General features: G+C 39.7%; 1 protein-coding gene across 4 annotated transcripts in view; it reads left to right on the forward strand.

Annotated features, from left to right (window-relative positions):
- LOC107099042 (pleckstrin homology domain-containing family H member 1-like) overlaps positions 1-18,323 on the forward strand; it is a 61,342-nt gene that overhangs the window by 22,093 nt on the left and 20,926 nt on the right. For all 4 annotated transcript variants that reach the window (XM_015396976.1, XM_015396975.1, XM_015396977.1 and 1 more), the window contains exons 4-15: positions 1,015-1,164; positions 1,252-1,335; positions 1,477-1,558; positions 4,997-5,173; positions 5,924-6,684; positions 7,904-7,982; positions 10,445-10,536; positions 10,682-10,829; positions 13,002-13,138; positions 13,218-13,328; positions 16,499-16,585; positions 16,841-16,999. In XM_015396976.1, the coding sequence (XP_015252462.1) occupies positions 1,015-1,164; positions 1,252-1,335; positions 1,477-1,558; positions 4,997-5,173; positions 5,924-6,684; positions 7,904-7,982; positions 10,445-10,536; positions 10,682-10,829; positions 13,002-13,138; positions 13,218-13,328; positions 16,499-16,585; positions 16,841-16,999 (2,067 nt within the window). The remainder of the gene's footprint in view (positions 1-1,014; positions 1,165-1,251; positions 1,336-1,476; positions 1,559-4,996; positions 5,174-5,923; positions 6,685-7,903; positions 7,983-10,444; positions 10,537-10,681; positions 10,830-13,001; positions 13,139-13,217; positions 13,329-16,498; positions 16,586-16,840; positions 17,000-18,323) is intronic.

Here is an 18,323-nt window from a genome sequence, read left to right on the forward strand (position 1 = left end):
AAAAAAAAAAGAAGAACGAATCTAATTTCAACATGCAGTTGATGGAATTTCAATTGGAGAAAATGTTAACAATTAAATGAAAGCAACTATTCAGCTTAACAAATGTAGCATTTGCAATATTTTCTTATTCTAACCTTTGTGCCAGTTGGCTTGAACTAAAAGCTGTATCACTATCGACTTTTAATGTCTAAAATTACAATGAGCAAAATGTAACTGATTATAAAAAAAAACTGCTTTAGATTTTGATCGCTAATCTGAGTTAACAGAGTGCTGCTGTGAACCTTAGTGCTGAGTAATCGTCCTAAAATACTGTGGAGCATAATTTGAGCGTACAGTTTCGAAAAAAAAAAAAACAGATTCCATGTGGGAAACAGCTGCGTGGAGAAGAGATCTGAAGAGGTTTGTGTTTAATGCATAACCATGCTGCATTACAGCTGAAGTTTATCACCAATATTTCATTCAGACAGCTTTCAAAAGAAAGCTGTAGCCTTCCATGTGTGCAGGTAAGTCAAAGTTTTACGTTTAAAACCAGAACTATCTCCTAAAGTCAGAATTGATTTTCCAGCAACCCTGACATCAACTTCCAGGACAATAAATATAAATATTTTACATCTAATAGAAGAGTCTTTTACTTCTATGCAGTGTTAACTGACACTTTGTTGAAAACAACCAGCACTGTAGAGGTTTGAAGTGATCCTAAAGGTTGGATCTATGAAATCAAAAGCAGAGTAGTCTGAGTTTTGAAACCTCATTCAGATCCCACAAGCCCTCTTTCCCCCACTCTTGTGCTGTCACCTTTAATCGGCAATTTTCCATCATTTCAGCCTGTTCCAGGTGTTTTCTGCAGGTAGTAATTTAATGACACCCATTCTTTACAATCCTAAATCACCTCAGGGCTTTAAAAACCTTTCCTGAGCAGAGCTGGTTAATGCGCTGTCAGCAGTCAATGAAAACTAAAGGAATCACATTGATGTGAGTCGACATGTTTTGGTTTGTTTCACTTTTGTATTTTAGATCCAGGTCATGGAGGAGAAGCTGAAGTCTGCAAATATGCAAACTGATAAAACGGAGACCTCATTGTACAAAAAGTATCAAGACCTGACCAGTCAGCTTCAAGAGAAGGATGCTATAATCAAGAGATTAGAGATCCAGCTGGAGCAACAGGTATGGCTGGAAGCTAAAGATAAAAATGTCTATTTGTGTGCTTAAAGTATAAGTCAAATCCCACAAAGCCTATTCCTTGTATTACAGATGTTAGTAAGAGCCCAAGAGGCAAAGATTATTGAAGAGAAGGCTGCCAAGATTAAAGACTGGGTCACATTTAAGCTCAGAGAGGTAAGATCTGACATGTTCAGATGAATCTACTGCAGAAGGAGATACATCCTGTTAAATACAGAGTAGTTAGTCTATTTAGATAGACCTGACTACTCTGGCTTACCTTTTATGGTACAAACGTATGCTTCTGCTCTTTTACAGATGGAGCTGGAAAACCAGCAACTGAAACTTGCAAATGTAAAACAGACGGAGCAGATTGTGCTGCTGCAAGACAAACTACAATGTGAGTCGTCCCAAAAGATGCTTTACGATAAGCTGAGATCGTTTTTTTTTTTTTGTGAAACCTTTTTATGAAATACTGTTTCATGCAATTTTTTGCTCCCTCGCTCCTAGACCTTTATAGATCTAGGGTAGGAAAAATATCAGCTAATATCTTTAGAAACCTTACACTAATGTGAAAAGTGGGACCAAAATTTAATTCTTCACGTCTCTGCACAAACTTGCTAATAACGCTGGTTCTGTAGAACTGAGTTGTTGCAGCTCAAGAATCCACTTTATCATCATAAATCATAAATCAGCATGCTGGATGAATTTTACTTTCACAACAGGCCTTAATCATTGATACATTGCCCATCTGTTCTCCTCGATTTATTTGGATTTCCCTTGCTATCATCATCATCATCATCATCACCTTGTAATTGGTCATGCTGGCTGTATGCACAAAACTGGGCCTATAGCCTGTAAGGAAGAATTGATATTTTTTAAGTAAAACTTTAGCATATTTTTATTCAGTTTTGCTGTTCATGATCATCTGATTATTGACAGAAAATAGAAATCCACGTCTGGATTTTCATTTGAGTTAAAAGAACTGATATCTGTCATAATATACATGCCTAAAGCTGGTAATTATTTTTTGTTGCATTTACAATCTTTCAGCTGAAATAGGCAGTGCAGGTATTTTTCTGTAGCAAATGAGATTTACACACTTAGAAAACTTTGTTTCAGCAATACGTACATCTTATTGAATTAGACTACAAAAGAAATAAGGAAATGTTTTGAAATCTATTCCTGCTTTGCTGCAATTTTTTAAGTAGAAGTTTATTTTGAGGAAGTCATGATATATGTGATATTAAATGTTCTTTAAATGTATATATATTATATAGTGTTCAATGTTTTTTTATTATTCATTTTTTTCTTTGAAAGATTATATGGTCTAAGAGATTTTAAAGATCAGAAGTTAGTTAAAAAGATGAATGGAGCTTTCATTTTTTTCACAGCAAAGTCTCGATGGTTATTATTCACGAACGGCAAAATAAATGTATCAGATCATTAAATGAAATCCGAGAATGTGCCATAGCAACCACCCTAGCAACCAAATGACATCACACCAGGTGATCTGCTCTCTTCTGACAGGAGCTAAAGAGAATGTGTTTTAGTTTTAAGAAGGCAGTAAGCTCTTTGAGTCGCCTTAAAAAAGACAAAAAATTATCCTCGTCCAACGAAGCATCAGGTTCCATCATATAAAGCAGCAGCTGTAGGACCTGTTTGTCCTCTGTTGAAATACACTAACTTGACCAAAATTCATCAGTATTTTCATTGCTATCGCTACCTGTTTCAGTATGCATATTTACTTTATTGGCGAGCCAATCTCCCTGAGTGATGTCACACTTCAGACTTTGGGATTAGGGGAAAAAAGGGATCTGGCAAAAAGCGTGTTTTTAATTTTAAATAATAAAAAAACTTTCTTTTCAAACCTTAGTGTCTGACAATCTCGAGACTCTAGTATTGATGGAAATTAGCAACAGGAGATCACATTTTATTGAACATTTCATCCCATCTTAATCATCCATGCCTGCATTAGTTTAAACCATCCTACTGAAGTTGTGGCTGTTTGCTTTTTCTATGTCTGCTTCTGTCTCCTTGAACCCCAGTCGGCCTAAGCAGATGGCCGCTCACACTGAGCCTGGTTCTGCTGGAGGTTTCTTCCTGTTAAAAGGGAGTTTTTCCTCTCCACTGTCGCTACAAGCATGCTTAGTGTGAGGGATTGTATTTGAGTCAATGAGTCGATGCATTCAACAGGTTTTCCTTAGATAGAAACTTTGAATCAATCTGACTGGATGATCTGGTTTAACTGTAAAGTGCCTTGAGATGACATGTGTTGTGAATTGGCGCTATAGAAATAAACTGAATTGAATTGAATTGTATACTAGAGTCTGAACCACTGTGTAGTTTGGAGACATCTGCAGCCTCTAACAGGGTTTTACCAAGCGTTTCCCTGGTTACCTCTATACAGCATCTAATTAAACCTGACAAGCTTCTCTGTTCCTCCTAAAGAAAAGCATCTTCTAAGCAACATACATCCACCACCTGTTTTCATGTTATTGTTCCTGTTCCAGCACAAAGGATTTTGCATGTCAGTAACTAGAATTGCAACTCTAATAAAGAAGTATTTACAGCTGAAATTGTCGGAAAAGGTAACTGTTACCTAGGAATTAAAATTCACCCCACCAATCTCTGGGAGTGATTGGTCAGTTTGAGGCATACAGATTGTGTCAGAATTTGGATGCTGCTAATTTGTCGGAGGTTTTTGGCTTATCGTCTGGAATCAAACTTCACAAAACTATAAACAATGCAATCCTTTTCACGGCTTTACAAACCCTAAATTCCCATCCACTTTATTTCCCCAAATCAGAGTTCGCAGCACAGGGGTCACAACCCCCTAGGGAGTGTTGGAGGTACTATAGTAGGGTTGTGAATTTCTTCACAAAAAAACACAAAACTTCTGTATGTTACCTTTAAGAAAAAAAAAAAAATTTACACAAAGTTTTGATAACTGTTGAGTTATTCTTAAATAATTTATTTGTATTTTTTCAGATTGAAATTAGTTCTAAAACACTTTGGGTTAAATATTCATTGTCAGCTCCTCAAACCTCTGATGTTAATACCTTTTTTGGCTCCCCTCAACCAACTGCTAAAAACGTCCCCTCTACCAGCCCACCCCCCACGGTCGTAGCAAAGGGTCCTTCTTCTGTCCTTTTATCAATCTGGGGGTCCTGGACTGAAAACATGAAGGACCCCTGCCCTTCATCATACGCTAATAAATGTTTTCAGCCCTTATTCCTTCCCATACCTGCCCACTTGATTTTTTATTTTATTTTACATCCTTTAAAAGTCAATTTTCAGTACCAGTTGAATAATGACTCCCCCCTTGTGTCCATCCACGCTGTTGCGTTTCCTTTCCTGATCAAAGGAGCAGGCTGCAGACCTTCCAGACAGTAGCACCACATGGCTAACTAACACTATGGTGAACTACTGGTGCCAGTTCTAAGCCTGTAGTGCGATACTTGGTGTTTAAACTGCTGCAAAACATGCTTCTTATGATGAATGGCTGTGTTGATAGTCTGATGAACTGTGCAATCTCTACTTCTTCAAAAAGCTTGGTTTGTATACCTATAGTTAAGGAGAGCGAAGAAGCCATCTCTTCATCTCTGTACCAGGGCTGTCCTGTAATCCTGCTCTTGTCTGTGTTTAGGCTGATGGGCCCTCTATTATGCTGCTAGACTGATGTTAACTGGTAGCCTTAACTGGGAATGGGATATCATTCAGGACAGAAAGATTTTTTTTTTTTTTTACTTAATTGGATATTAACAAAAGTATATTCCGAGTTGTTTAAAGCTGTTATTCAGAGCTTTTGTGCTGCTTTTATTTGTTTGTTTTGCAGCTCTTTTAGAGAAACCTGCATCCTCTGGATCTCCTGCTATGTCTCCTGTTGTAGATGCCCACCTGGTACCCAACAGTCCGCTCTTTCCTCCCAGTTGCCCCAGCACGCCTCCCGCCCAGGAGGACTGCTGGAGGCAGCCTGGTCTGCGTGGGCCTGCCTCTATCAAGAGCCTGCCAGGTGAACAACTTTGACCTTGATATATTTCATCATAAGAAGCAGAAAGTTTGAAAATGCTGGCTGCTAGATGCAAAAGCTGCTCCTCTTTTACAAAATATAGATATTCTTTTTTACATTCCACCACTAATATTCTGCATCACAAAAAAATTAAACTTTTAGATGTTTACACATTCCTTAATCTTAGAAAGACATTTGGTAACTGGAGGAACTGCAAAGGTCTACTGCTCAGGTGTAAGGAAGGTAGTAAAAGGTATTTCCATTAAGTAATCACCAAGAGAGATTGAATACAAATGTTTGCTACACTATTATGATTTTAAACATAAAAAAGTGTCATTTTTATTCCACTTCTCTATTATACACCACTTTATGTCTGTTTATTATATGAAACTCTCCCAAATATATTGAAGTTAAAGCAGCTTGAATACATTTTCCAGGCACTTCATTTTGGTTAACTTCCAGTCCTTAAAGGTATCATTTCTCTATTGGTTGTCCCACATCTATATGATATATGCTAATTTCATTGTGCTGCATGTTCGCATTTCTAGTGTTTAAGCATCCAGTAAGCTCAGGTGTTTATTAATCATTGTAGCTCCACCGTCTTTCAAGTTTACAAAGAAATAAAGACCAGAGTGTATTTGAAAGAGCAGATATGACAGTCTGGAGCATTTACAGTAATGTAAAAAGAAAAACGCCTAATCTGGTACTTTATAGAGCTTTATTTTGTAATAATTGGTTGTTTTGTCTCCACAGATGTGAAAAAGTCTCCAGAACTGCTGAACAAAAAAGTTTGTCTTGGAAACCTTACAGCCTATGATGCTCAGAGCTGGATCAAGGATGGACCGAGCGGCTCCACGAGTGGACAAGAGTTCATAGAGGGCCTGGAGAGCAAAGCAGGGGACTCTGACAGAGACAACTCTTCTGATGAGCTTAGCAGCAAGTTCCGCTCTCAGTGTCTTCACTCGTCATCGTCCTCTTCATCTTCATCCTCTGCGTATGAGATGGCGCACAGGCCGAGCTCTCCCGGGCTGACCATGACAGTAGCACCCAAAAGCCCCCTCCTCTCCCGCTCGCCCTCCACCAACAACCCCTTTCCTATTACTCCTCAGTCTCTTGGTCATCATTCGGGCACCAGCATGACGCTACCAAAAGTACGAACCCCGCTCACCCCCAGAGACAGCATCCAGCTGGTGAAGAAGCACTACAGCCAGCCGCAGCCCAGCCTGGACAGACTGCACCAGCTCAACGTCAACATAGACATCATGACGCCGTCCTCTGCCTCGTCCACGCTGAAGAGCTCTGCTACCAGCACTTCGCCGTTCGCTCAGCTTGTAGAAGAAACTGATATTGATGATGGGCCTCTGGACTGCATGGACGGAGTGGTGGAGGGGACAGAATCAGAGGTGCCGTCTCAGGATGGGGTTTCCTTTGTGGGACTAGCAGAGGAGCTGGAGCAGTTGGATCCGGAGTTGATCAAGCCACCAACTCCTCCTTTGCATCGCTTCCCTTCATGGGTACAAAACCACCTACAGCTGTTTTATTGGTTGACTTCTCAAGCTTATAGAAGCATCTAAAACTAAACAGAAGTACACACCTTATCGTAATGTACAGGCCAGGGGGTTAAATAAAAGGATCACTTTTTGTTTCCCGGTATTGTAACCAGGTTTGAATTTAAGCTTAAATGGACAAAAAAGAAGAAATCAATTGGCAAATGCAGTAGATTTAAACTGAAACAGACAGTTTGTTGGATGTTCAAAAGTTTAAAACCATAGAAGAAAAAAAAAAAAAAAACCAAGGCAGGAATGTTTTGTCCACTGCTGCTTTGAAAGAACAGTCTTCCCTTATCATGATGGCTCCTCTTCTGTGCGGTGGAGGAACTGTCTGCTGCCTGACCTCCTGTAACATTACCAAACAGCATTCCTTTTCTTGAAAATACATCCAAATGGTTAGCAGATGTCTGGGATAAATTAGGTAGATATTTTTTTCAACAGAACCATATTTTCAATCTTTAAGATGTTGGAAGTTTTATGGTAGGTCTGTATTAGTTAATTCTGGTTAGCTTACCAAAAATAAAAAATTTAAAACAGACAGTTTCAAGACCTTAAACCTTCTGGAGCTTTTTCCAAATCAGATGCATAAGATAAACTTACAAATAAAATACAAGTCCAACAGTTTTCAAAAGTTTTGCAAAGACTTAAATTTAATAAGTATAAAATAAGTTACAGTCTTAGTTAGAATTTTATGCTGCTCCTTTGCTACTTTTTCTTTGTATGTCCCTATTATGCTTAAATGTTTAATGAAAATAGCAATTAAAATGTGTGTTTAATTGGATTAGTTAAGAGTAAATATGTAAATATATCATTCAGGACCATGGCTATATGGCCATATAATGAACAAGGTTAAATATTGTTTGTGTATATCGTAAAATACAAGTTAAAATTGAAATGGGCAGGTAAAAGTTTTTTAAGTTACCTTTTATACAAGACAAAAGCCAAATATGTGCACAAATTTTGAACCCTTTTCTTTCAATTTTTTCTTTCTTCCTTTGTTTCTTTCTTTGTTTCTTTCTTTCTTTCTTTCTTTCTTTCTTTCTTTCTTTCTTTCTTTCTTTCTTTCTTTCTTTCTTTCAAGATGAGATAAGTAGTCAGATAGTTTTTTTTTTATTAAATCTTCAGTTATTTTAAATGATGTTTAAACTGAGGCTTTGGTCTTTCTGATTGTTGCTTCCTGCAGGAGAGTCGGATCTATGCTGTGGCAAAGTCAGGAATGAGAGTATCTGAGGCGGGGGCTGTAGCCAGAGGCCCTGGACGAGGTGAGTATCTGACAGCTTCCTCTCATTCATTACCACACTAGTGTTCTAACGGTAATCAAAGCCATAGTTCTATGCTCCTTGTCTGGCCATGCAATAAGGGCCCTGACAAAGTGACCTGTTTGGGAAGTGAATCAGGACTGCCAAGGGACCTGTCATTTAACTGATGCCTAAGCTGCGGTGATGGCGAGGGTGGCCTGTTTGGATCCGCCATTGATGCTTTGATGTCCCTTCATCTTGCTTGGGGCTACTCACACCTGCACAGGTGTCTGCTTCTCTTCAAGAAAGGCTTTTCCTTAGCTGCCTCCTATGATTTTCCTTTACTAAGAAAAGAAGAGAAGAAAAGCAACAATATGGATGGGGTAAAAAGATGAGAGGGCGGAAAAGCTGCTCTTTAATCAGCAGCAGTAAAATGTTACTGTCTGGGTTAAATGATTTCTCTTTTTGTGAGAGTGCAGGTACTGAGGTAGGCCTGCATCTTCTACTATTGCAAAATGATTACATTAGGTTTTTGATATACAAATGTCAATATAGTCACCATAAGCATCACAAGTCAGGACTTTATAAAACAAACTATCCTCCTGCAGGTATTAGTTATATTGTGACCTTTCTTCGTTGAGGGTTGCAAACTCTTAAACACGCTTCCAGCTGATTTAAAGACCACGCTGTACCTGATGTGAAAATATTCCCCTCTAGATTGAAGGTTTGGTTAAAGACAAGCCAGAATTTTTAAAGGTAACATTTTTTTAGTAAGAGGTTATCTTTCTTCTTAGTACACCAACCTTTGAGTTTCACTTTTCCTTTGGTTAGATATAGGGGTTTTAGTGAGTAGATAAGAGCTGGACATTAAATTCTGCTCCCTGTTAATTTTATTTAGATGAAATAAAATTTCAGATTAGCCATGGATGTATACACTCTGATGCAAATTGTTTAAAGATATGACCTGCTCTTATACGCACCTGGTGTTGCGCTGATGCCATTTTTTGGCACCGATACCAATACCCAATACCTGGCTGTGCAGTATTGGCCGATACCGATACCATCTGTTTGAAATTGATGTGTGTGTGTTTATATTTATGAAGAACTGCATACTACTGTGATGTAAAATAATTGCCATCATGGCTTTGTCAAGCTGCTGCCTACCTTTGTGAAGCAGGAAAAAATCTAATACAAAGTGAATCCAGTAGAACTTTTTATTGTCTACCTGGAATGGGTGACAAAAGTTGAATAAACTTTTGGCTCTCAAAATGGTATCGGTGCCCTATTTGTTGGTACTCCCCGATACCGATACCACCATTTTAGTGCTGGATCGAGGCCCCGCCTCATACTGGTATCAGTCTTGGTGCAGCACTAATAATAACGAATAAATAAGAAACGGAAAAATAACAGGTTTTAGTTTTATTATCTCTGTTCACATCACAAAATATTTTTTGTAGTCTAAAGCAAAAGTTTGTCAAAGAAGAAGAGATTTTTTTGGCTTGGAAGGCATATATGATTAAATGTGCATCCTTTTTTTTGTTTTTTATTTCTGAAATTAATCTAAGTCATTTTTTTCAGACTTATAAAGATCACTTTTTTCCATGTTAAAATGGGAATAAAATATTTTAAAGGACATTGAACAGCAGACGCCCCCAAATGTGTTAAAGGTGAAGATATTATATAGAAAGATAATATATATAAAAACAAAAGAGTCAAAGCAATGCCTCAAGTTGAAATGTGAGTTTTTCAGGTGAGGATTTAAAAGCCAATTTGTCCTGTCAGTAAAAAAAAAATTCCCATATTCAGCAGACTGCCATCAGATTTAAAGTCCTCAGCGGTTCACTGCAGAGGCAAATCTCTTTTCCAATAAAGGTTTTTATTTGATAAATGTAATTTCTGGCAGCAGTAGATCTTGAATTTCTGCTCTATTTTCCCCCTTTATTGTTACTTTAACATGCCAACTTTGCATGCAGTGGTTGTGTAAATCCTCAGCGAATGGAAGCAGCTGAAAGTCTTCTGTTTTTACTTAGAGTTCAACTGCATTACACCAATATAGCTATAAAATGTTACTCTCCAGACAGTTTCTGTTACGCTAAAGAAACTATGAGTCCGTCTGCAACAAGGTTCCTATTTGTGGTTAAAAATGAAGCCTAGATACTATTATTAAATTTGTTATTCATCGGGCTCTGACATGGAAAAAAAAAAGTTTGCAGCCACAGCTAATTATGACCCATCTCCCTCATTGTAGAGTGTCGGTTTGAGACTTTGTAGCTCATTCTGTTGGTATCTGTGGAGGCCATCTGAAACATTTTGCCTCTTCAGATTTGATTCCGAGCAGCAACATAGAAAAAGGAAGGAGGCTTACAAACTTTCTGTGTAATTTGTGGCCACAGTTTTTACCTTCTAGTCTCTGTTGGGCCTCAAATGCTGCAGGTTTGTTCCTTCCAATGTATAATTTAGTTTCTAATAAACCCTTAATGTTTCAGGCTCCACCCTACCCCAGCATCCCGCTACAGGTCCTTTCACACAGCTCATTTATAAAAACATCAATGTTCCTGTCTACACTACACTGAAAGGGGTAAGTCCAACACTTTTTGTGTCTCAATATCATACAATGTACAGAGCATTTTAAACTTTAATCTGAATGCAGCCATAGTTTAACAAAGATCATTGCTATCATTATGAGAGCAACCTTTAAATTTAGGCTTTTTTTTTCTTCCCAGAAAGCCACTCAGATCAGTAGCGTCCCTCTACCGGAGGATGACTCTGGTTCAGAGGATGACAGCAGCTCTTTGGCCAGTTTGCGGACCTCCATCCTGAGCCCAGAAAGGAAAGGCAGCGTTCCTGGGAGCCCGCGGGCTGTAAAGAGGGGTGAGGACAATGTGAATGTGTACCTTTCATGAATTTCTCTTACTTTTTCCCCCTGTGTCGACTCCTACAAACACGGCACCTCAAATAAAAAGAAATTCTAAATTTCAGTAAATTATCCCCGTGAACCCGATGCAGTCCACCTGTCTGAGATTAAATCTGCATAATCAGTGCCCCCATAATTTCATATAAGGCTACATATAAATGGGAAGGCTACGACTTCACATGCTTGTCAGAAGGTGTTCATTTTAGAGAAATGCGGACGAGGAAGGAAAAACTTTGACGATCAAGCTTCTGGTGACTGAGAAGAGCTTCTCTGTAATCTGAGCAGCAGAACTAAAGGACCAGTAAAGCCAAGCAGTAGGAATAAATTACAAGAGCTGTAAATGCTGTTATGCTGTTACAGAAGTAAAAATAGCATTAAAAAACTTAAAATAATATAAAAAGAAAAACCATTTGATCCAAAAACAGTCAATGAAAACTACTGATGGAGGCAAGAGGGACAACTTATGATGTAAATGCTTACTATGAGTTCACCATTAACCAACACGACAACAATAAACACCTGCATACATTTACTATATATCTCCGGACATACCATGTCTGTCATCTCTCCATTGCATAAACATAAAAATAAAAATGTTAACAGCGAATCTGTAATTTGATGAATTCAGACAGACCCAAACATTCAGCATTTAGTGTAACACCAAAGCCAAGGAGCTGCTATGAAGTTAAAGTCTCATCGTTAGAAGAGCTTTGCTGAACTTTCCATCCATTTTCTGTTCCAGATGTTATTTCAGTAGTGTCGTGATTTTATCTAAAGCTCTGACCCACATGCAGACGACCAAACAGAGAGACCGGGGAAAAGTTTAACAGGTTTTATTGAGAGTAGGTTGAGTGGAGTCCCGTGCTGCTCTGAACACTGTCGAAACGGGAGTTTCCAGAAAAAGATGTCTCTTGTTGAATCCAGTCGGTGTGGGTTGTTCCAGTGAATGACTTGCTCGTTGGAGGGCGGACAGGGTTTACCCTAGGTTGGGGTTTTTCCTTGAGGAACGGAGGAGCTGACTGCCACTTAGTTTTCCTGCGGTACTTGAAGGTTTCTTGTGGAGATGAATCCCCTGCTCAGAGAGATCCAGAAAGTAGATCCAAACCACTAGCTTGAATCCTCAGCTCAGTTATATGCTCAGAGAATCCTTCCAGGGGGGAGAAGGTCCAAAGCATCCAGTTTGCAGGATGACTTCCCGCCTAGAGGCAAATACAAAAACAGCAAGGTTAAAACTCAGGTAGACAAAAACTCAGTTTGACTCAGCAAAACTCAGCTTGGCTAGAGTGCCAAAAACTGGCAAACACTCTGGCATCGAGGTAGTGGCAGTCAGCAGCTTAAGAGTCCTCCGGTAATGAGGTGACCATCCGCAGGTGTTTGAGGAGGCAAACGAGAACCAGGCGGCACCAGGTAGAGGGAAAACAAACAAAAACACAACTCACACAAACTGGGTTCCTAACAAGTAGCAGATTGATCTCTGACTGTTCTTTCTCCTTACAAAATTAGGGCATAAAGCTTGAAATCCTGAGGTTCTGAGTTCAAGCCCCACTCCCACAGACTGCCACTCTGGGCCCCTGAGCAAAAAGACCCTTAACCCCACACTGCTTCCCAGGCGCCGTACAATGGCTAGGTTAAATTCATGGAAGTTATTTCATTGCTCTGTTCTTGTGACAGTGTAATGACAATAAAAAAGGCTGAAAATAAATAAAATGGACAGTTACAAATGTAGTCATTCAGTGAAAAACTAGTTTTGGATCACAGCTGACTGATTATGCAAAAAGGTAAGGATAACTTTGTTCATACCTGAGAGATTAGAAATAGGAACAACAAAAAAATGGTGAATGTGACATTTTTTCCTAAATCTCTTGAAGGAACGATTGAAGAATGGCTTTGTTCATACAAACTGTTCTTACAGCCCAATAAGCTCAAAGTGACTTTGAGTTTGCCTACATAAAAAGTAAACATTTACACCTCTGCTTTTAATTCGTTTAAAACAGTTTGAGTAATTTCTGGCTAAGTAAGAAACCCAACAACCTTTAAAGCAAAACAGAGTTGTCACTGCTCTGGTACCAGAAAAACAGCACAACATGTTTGCACTACACAGCCAAAATACTGTCTCTGTTGTTCCCCAGGTGTGTCCATGTCCTCCATCAGCTCTGAAAGTGATTATGCGATCCCACCTGATGCTTACTCTCTGGACAGCGACTACTCTGAACCTGAACACAAAGTCCAACGCACCTCCTCCTATTCCTGTGAGAGTAGTCCACCAGTAAGTCCACTTTAGCAGTGCTAATTTACTGCTGGGTTTGACAGATGAGTTGAGAAACAGTATCTTTCTGTCTTTAAAGGACACGCTAGAGAAGTCGGGTTACCTATTGAAAATGGGTAGTCAAGTAAAAGCCTGGAAACGTCGCTGGTTCGTCCTGAGGAACGGAGAGATCCTCTACTACAAATCTCCTGTGAGTTCCTTCCTATTATCCAGATGTTTCTCTTTGCCTCCGAAACACTGCAGAAAAAGGCTCTGCTGTCCCTCTAAGAAGCTCTACAAACCAAACTGATACATATTTTTGCAGGTTTTGCTGAAAATAAAAATCTAAAACATGTTAATTGCATTTGTTTAAATGATTGACTTAAGGTTGAGTACAATAGTTGCAAATCTTTTCTGATAAATTTAAACTTGATTTTCACAGCTAGAAAATGAAGTTTCTGGCAGTCTTTTTGCAATATGACTCCAAAATAACCCACATCTGATCAACCGATACAGGTTTTTAAGGCCGTTGTCGATACCGATTATTTTGCCATCATCTAACAGATTCCTGATATGTGCTGCCAACATTGTTGGAGCCAATATTGCTTTTTTCCCTTACTATTTACATGACAAAAATGACATAATGCTAAACAATCATATAATAGTCTGAATTTAAAAAACAAACAAACAAATATTAGCAAATTAAGCAAAATATTAAGAGAAGATAGCAAATGGACGAGTAACAATGAGGCAATCCATAAGATCTCAAAGCATGGCTGCTGTATCGGCCAATGCTGTTACAAGAAAAACGTGCTAGTATTGGCCAAAGATATCGGCTGGCCTAAGTATCAGTCTACCTCTGATACCCATAGCATGATGCTGCCAAAGCCATGTTTCATGGTGGGAAGTTCTAGTGGAAGGGGAATAGTTCTTTTCTTCTGTCATCTCCTACAAAACTTTTCGCAAAATCTCACTTTTCCCCCAACAATTGTTGTCTTCTTAGCACTTTTCCTTTAAGGCCAGACTTGCAGAGTGTTTGATTAAAGGTTTTCCTCTCTTTAAATTGTCTTTTTTTTTAGTTGTGGATCTTTTCAACTCCAAAGTTTCCATAGACCTTTGAGCTGCTTCTTTGATTAATTCTCTGCTTACTCTGAATGCTAGTTTAAAGCCGGACAGACACTATGCAATAGTTTCAATCGTTACATGCAGCTACAGCTCAAAATGTATGACAAACCACAAGGTTTAAAAGATTACAGCTCTCTCGCAATGTGCGGCTCGACACTGTGATGCCATCTTACGATGGTCGACTGAATTTCAAACATGTTTGATTTTCTCCTGACCTTACGATTCCTGATAGGGAGGTGATTGTGAGAGGCTATTCACCCCTCTTTACCCCCTCTGTACTACACAACACACAACAAGGATGAAACTCTGCTCTTTGAAAAATTCTCGCATGACTGGAGGCTTAAACAGGGCCTTGTATTGTACAATTTTTTTGCCTTTTTGGGGCGAATGTTTCGATCAAGCCAAGTTTCAGCCTCATTGTGCGTCCTGCGTTGTGAAGCACAGGGATTAACGAGTAGCCATTACTCTCTCACGACCACCTGCCGATCAGGAATCGTAAGATCGGGAGAAAATCAAACATGTTTGAATTGCAAACGGCTGTCGTAAGATCGCATCAGAGGGTCAAGTGCCTTAAGATGACGTGTTGTGAATTTGGCGCTATATAAATAAACTGAGTTGAATTGAATTGAAGCCGCACATTGTGAGAACATGCATCGAGAGCTGTGAACTTTTAAACCCTTTGGTTTAGTCATACAGTTTAAGCTGCAACTGCATGTAACGATTGAAAATATTGCACAGTGTAGGCCAGGCTTTAAACTAGCATTCAGAGTAAGCAGAGAATTTATCAAAGAAGCTGCTAAAACAGGGGTGGGCAATTCCAGTTCCTGGGGGCCGGTATCCTGCAACTTTTAGATCCATCCTTGGTCCAACACACCTGAATCAAATGGCTGAGTTACCTCCTCAGTATGCAGTCGGTTCCTGCAGAGTCCTCCCAATTATCTGAGCACTTGATTCAGGTGCGTTGAACCCAAGGCACATCTAAAAGTTGCAGGATACCGGCCCCCAGGAACTGGAATTGCCCACCCCTGTGCTAAAAGGTAGCCTCGTGAGACCATCGTGATCTCGCGAGCTTTAGAGGTTTCACTCACAGATCAGTCTGGAGACTCTCCGTTAAAGAAAATTTGGAGCCGTTCACCAAACGAACGTCCAATCAGCGTTGGCTTTGAGGCGGGTTGAGGTGTGACGCAACGAGAAGCGCGACAGTTCAGTCTAAGGAACATGGCGGCTTCAGCCGATTAAACTAGCGTTAGCGTGGCTATCGAGCAAGTTTTATTGGAATTACAGAGTATTTCTTCACTGAAAGAAGAGCAAAACACTGCTCTGGAGGCTTTTCTCAGAGGAAAAGATGTTTTTGCTCTTCTCCCGACTGGTTTCGGCAAGAGTTTGATCTATCAATTGGCTCCTCTTCGTCGTCGCTCTGTTAGTACGTCATACGCTTCGTTGATCTGATTGGTTTATTTGGCCCGTCTATCACCAACATAGGCCAATCGGCTAACCATGATTTCGCACCTTCCCAAAATTACTTCAACGAAAGGTTTCCAGATGGATATGCGGAGCAAATCTATCTGGCGGAGTCAGGTTAGCTAAAAGGTCCATGGTAACTTCGGAGTTGAAAAGATCCACAACTACAAAAAAAAGACAATTTAAAGAGAGAAGAACTTTTAATCAGACATCCTGTAAGGCTGGCTTTCATGGAAGAGTGGTAAGAAAAAAGCAATTGCTCGAAGAAAAGTGAGATTTATGTGAAGCTCTGTCTGCTAATTGCTAAGTTTTGTAGGAGATGACAGAAGAGGAGAACTATTCACCTCCACCAGAACATCGCCACCATTGAAAGATGGGTTTGACAGCATCATGCTGTGGGTATCAATGTATGCCCAGCTTAAAGTGGACGGCGGTCTTTGGTAGCTTTGCACATACACCATCCTCTTGCCATTTATGGATAATTAAATACAATGCACTCTATCTCCACATGGTTTGCATGCTGTTTTAAATCCAAGCCCAGCTTGTTCTCTCATAAATTTCTATTTAGGTATATCAGAGTAAAGGGAGATTGTATCTGTACTTTTTTAGTTATGAATTGTAAATCTTCTCCCTCCCTTAATGTATTGAAGTGGGCTATATGCATTGGAAACATGAACTATTGAGGGTATTTGTCCTCCATCAGCCCCATCTCTGTGGAAGAAATGCAGCCCAGAGCTTGATGCTGCCTTGTGATTGGCCATTTCTGTTTATGATCTGCTTTTTTTTGTTTTTCAGAGTGATGTGATAAGAAAACCTCAGGGTCAGATTGAGCTGAACTCGTCGTGCTGCATAGTACGTGGGGAGGGAGCACTGACCTTTCAAGTGAGTTGATGTTCGACCTTAAATGCTGTGTTCATAGACTGCAATATTACTGCTGCTGCTGCAGGGTATTTAACAGTATGAGAAGCGAATCTGTGAAGATAGTGCTGAAGAGCTAAAAAATAAAAATATGATGAGATAAAATCAGGAATTGAGTAGAGTTAAACTGCTGCATACCAGAAAAACCCAGAGAAATGTTTTCAGAGAGATGATTGCGATCTTAGAAAAAAATCCAAAACATTTATATTTCCCCATCAGCTGATTACAGAGAAGAAGACCTTCTACCTGACAGCTGACTCGCCCAACCTGCTGGAGGAGTGGATCAGAGTTCTGCAAAACATCCTGAGAGTTCAGGCCAGCAGCCCCACTACTGTGGAGACGAGGGCAAAGCCCACTGTGAGAGGCTGGCTCACAAAGGTAAGAAGTTTGATTTACTAGATCCATAAAATCCACATTTATGCTTACTGCTGCGGTAAGAGATATGCAAAAATGTATAGAAATGGGAGATTAAAATATAGATGACATAGAGATGGGAGTTAAAATATAGATGTGCTTTTGTTTTTAAGAAGGGAAAAGTCTACACAGGATGGTCTTTAGACATTTGTGAACTCCTTCACGTTCAGACATGGCCACAGGGTCAGGATGTGCTGGAATGTTACCCTCCACCCTCCTGCTGTTAAGACAGACACTTCTGGGGGTGAGCGTGACGGTCTGTGGCAGATGAATGACAGCCTAAAGCTGAGATGATGGAGCTAACATCCTCTCGCTGACACATCGAAGGGTTCTGCAAACCCGCTTTGATCTGCAGTGGCGACATAATGGCAGCTCAGACATAGGGAGGCCCTGACTCTGTGAGGAAGTTAAGTCCGAACCCCCTTTGCTTCCTCTTGAAGGGGTTATTTCTGCATTTGTAATTCTGCAGAGAAGCTTTAGCAGACAGTGATATGTGATTATTATCCCCAGCTGCATTCCTTGTTTATTTTGTGTGTTTCCATTTGGCAGGAATTAGTTGTCACCTTCCCTTCAACGCCATTGGTTGAGCTTAAAGGGTTTCCCTTCCTGTTGACAGACTGTTGGGGGATCTCCAGTTCGGATGTAGGGATTGAAAAAAAGAACTTAAATACATTTTAAGTTCTTTGAAAAAAAAATGATTAAATGCCTTTAAAAAAGTATCTACATTACTGAACATCTCTGGAAAGTTGATTGTTTACGCTTAAAACCCTCTTCCACTGCAGGTACAGTTTCCAAGCTTTCAGGGTATTATTCAGTACTCGAGTTGATGAGGGATGGCATCCCCCTTCTTAAAAAAAAAAAAAAAAATCCTAGAATCATCCCCCTTCTTAAATGACCATCTCCCCATACTGTGACATTTTATTACTGAATGTGTAAAATTTCTACTATATATTAACAGTAATAGCAATAATATTGCCTTTTCAACATTTGGGTGGCTGTGGGTTTACGAGTCGCCTGAGCAAAATAAATAAAATGAAAGAAGTGGCCTACCATGACTATGAAGCTGATCCCATTGGGAAATTTGACTGCCGTTCTACTGTAAGGTTAGCCTGACGTAGTCTGACTCAATTCTAGTCAGAATATGAGTCTGATGCTGCTCCATAGAGCTGTGATTATGGGGCGTGTTTTGAACGAACCAGGAAAAAAAATGCACTCAATTGGATAGACCTACAACCAATAAGAGCAACGGAGTGCGTGACGTATGTTAAGCGACGCATAATTGTTGTCA

This window comes from Cyprinodon variegatus, unplaced genomic scaffold (genome assembly GCF_000732505.1).
Source record: "Cyprinodon variegatus isolate N-32 unplaced genomic scaffold, C_variegatus-1.0 Scaffold833, whole genome shotgun sequence".
Classification (NCBI taxonomy): domain Eukaryota; kingdom Metazoa; phylum Chordata; class Actinopteri; order Cyprinodontiformes; family Cyprinodontidae; genus Cyprinodon; species Cyprinodon variegatus.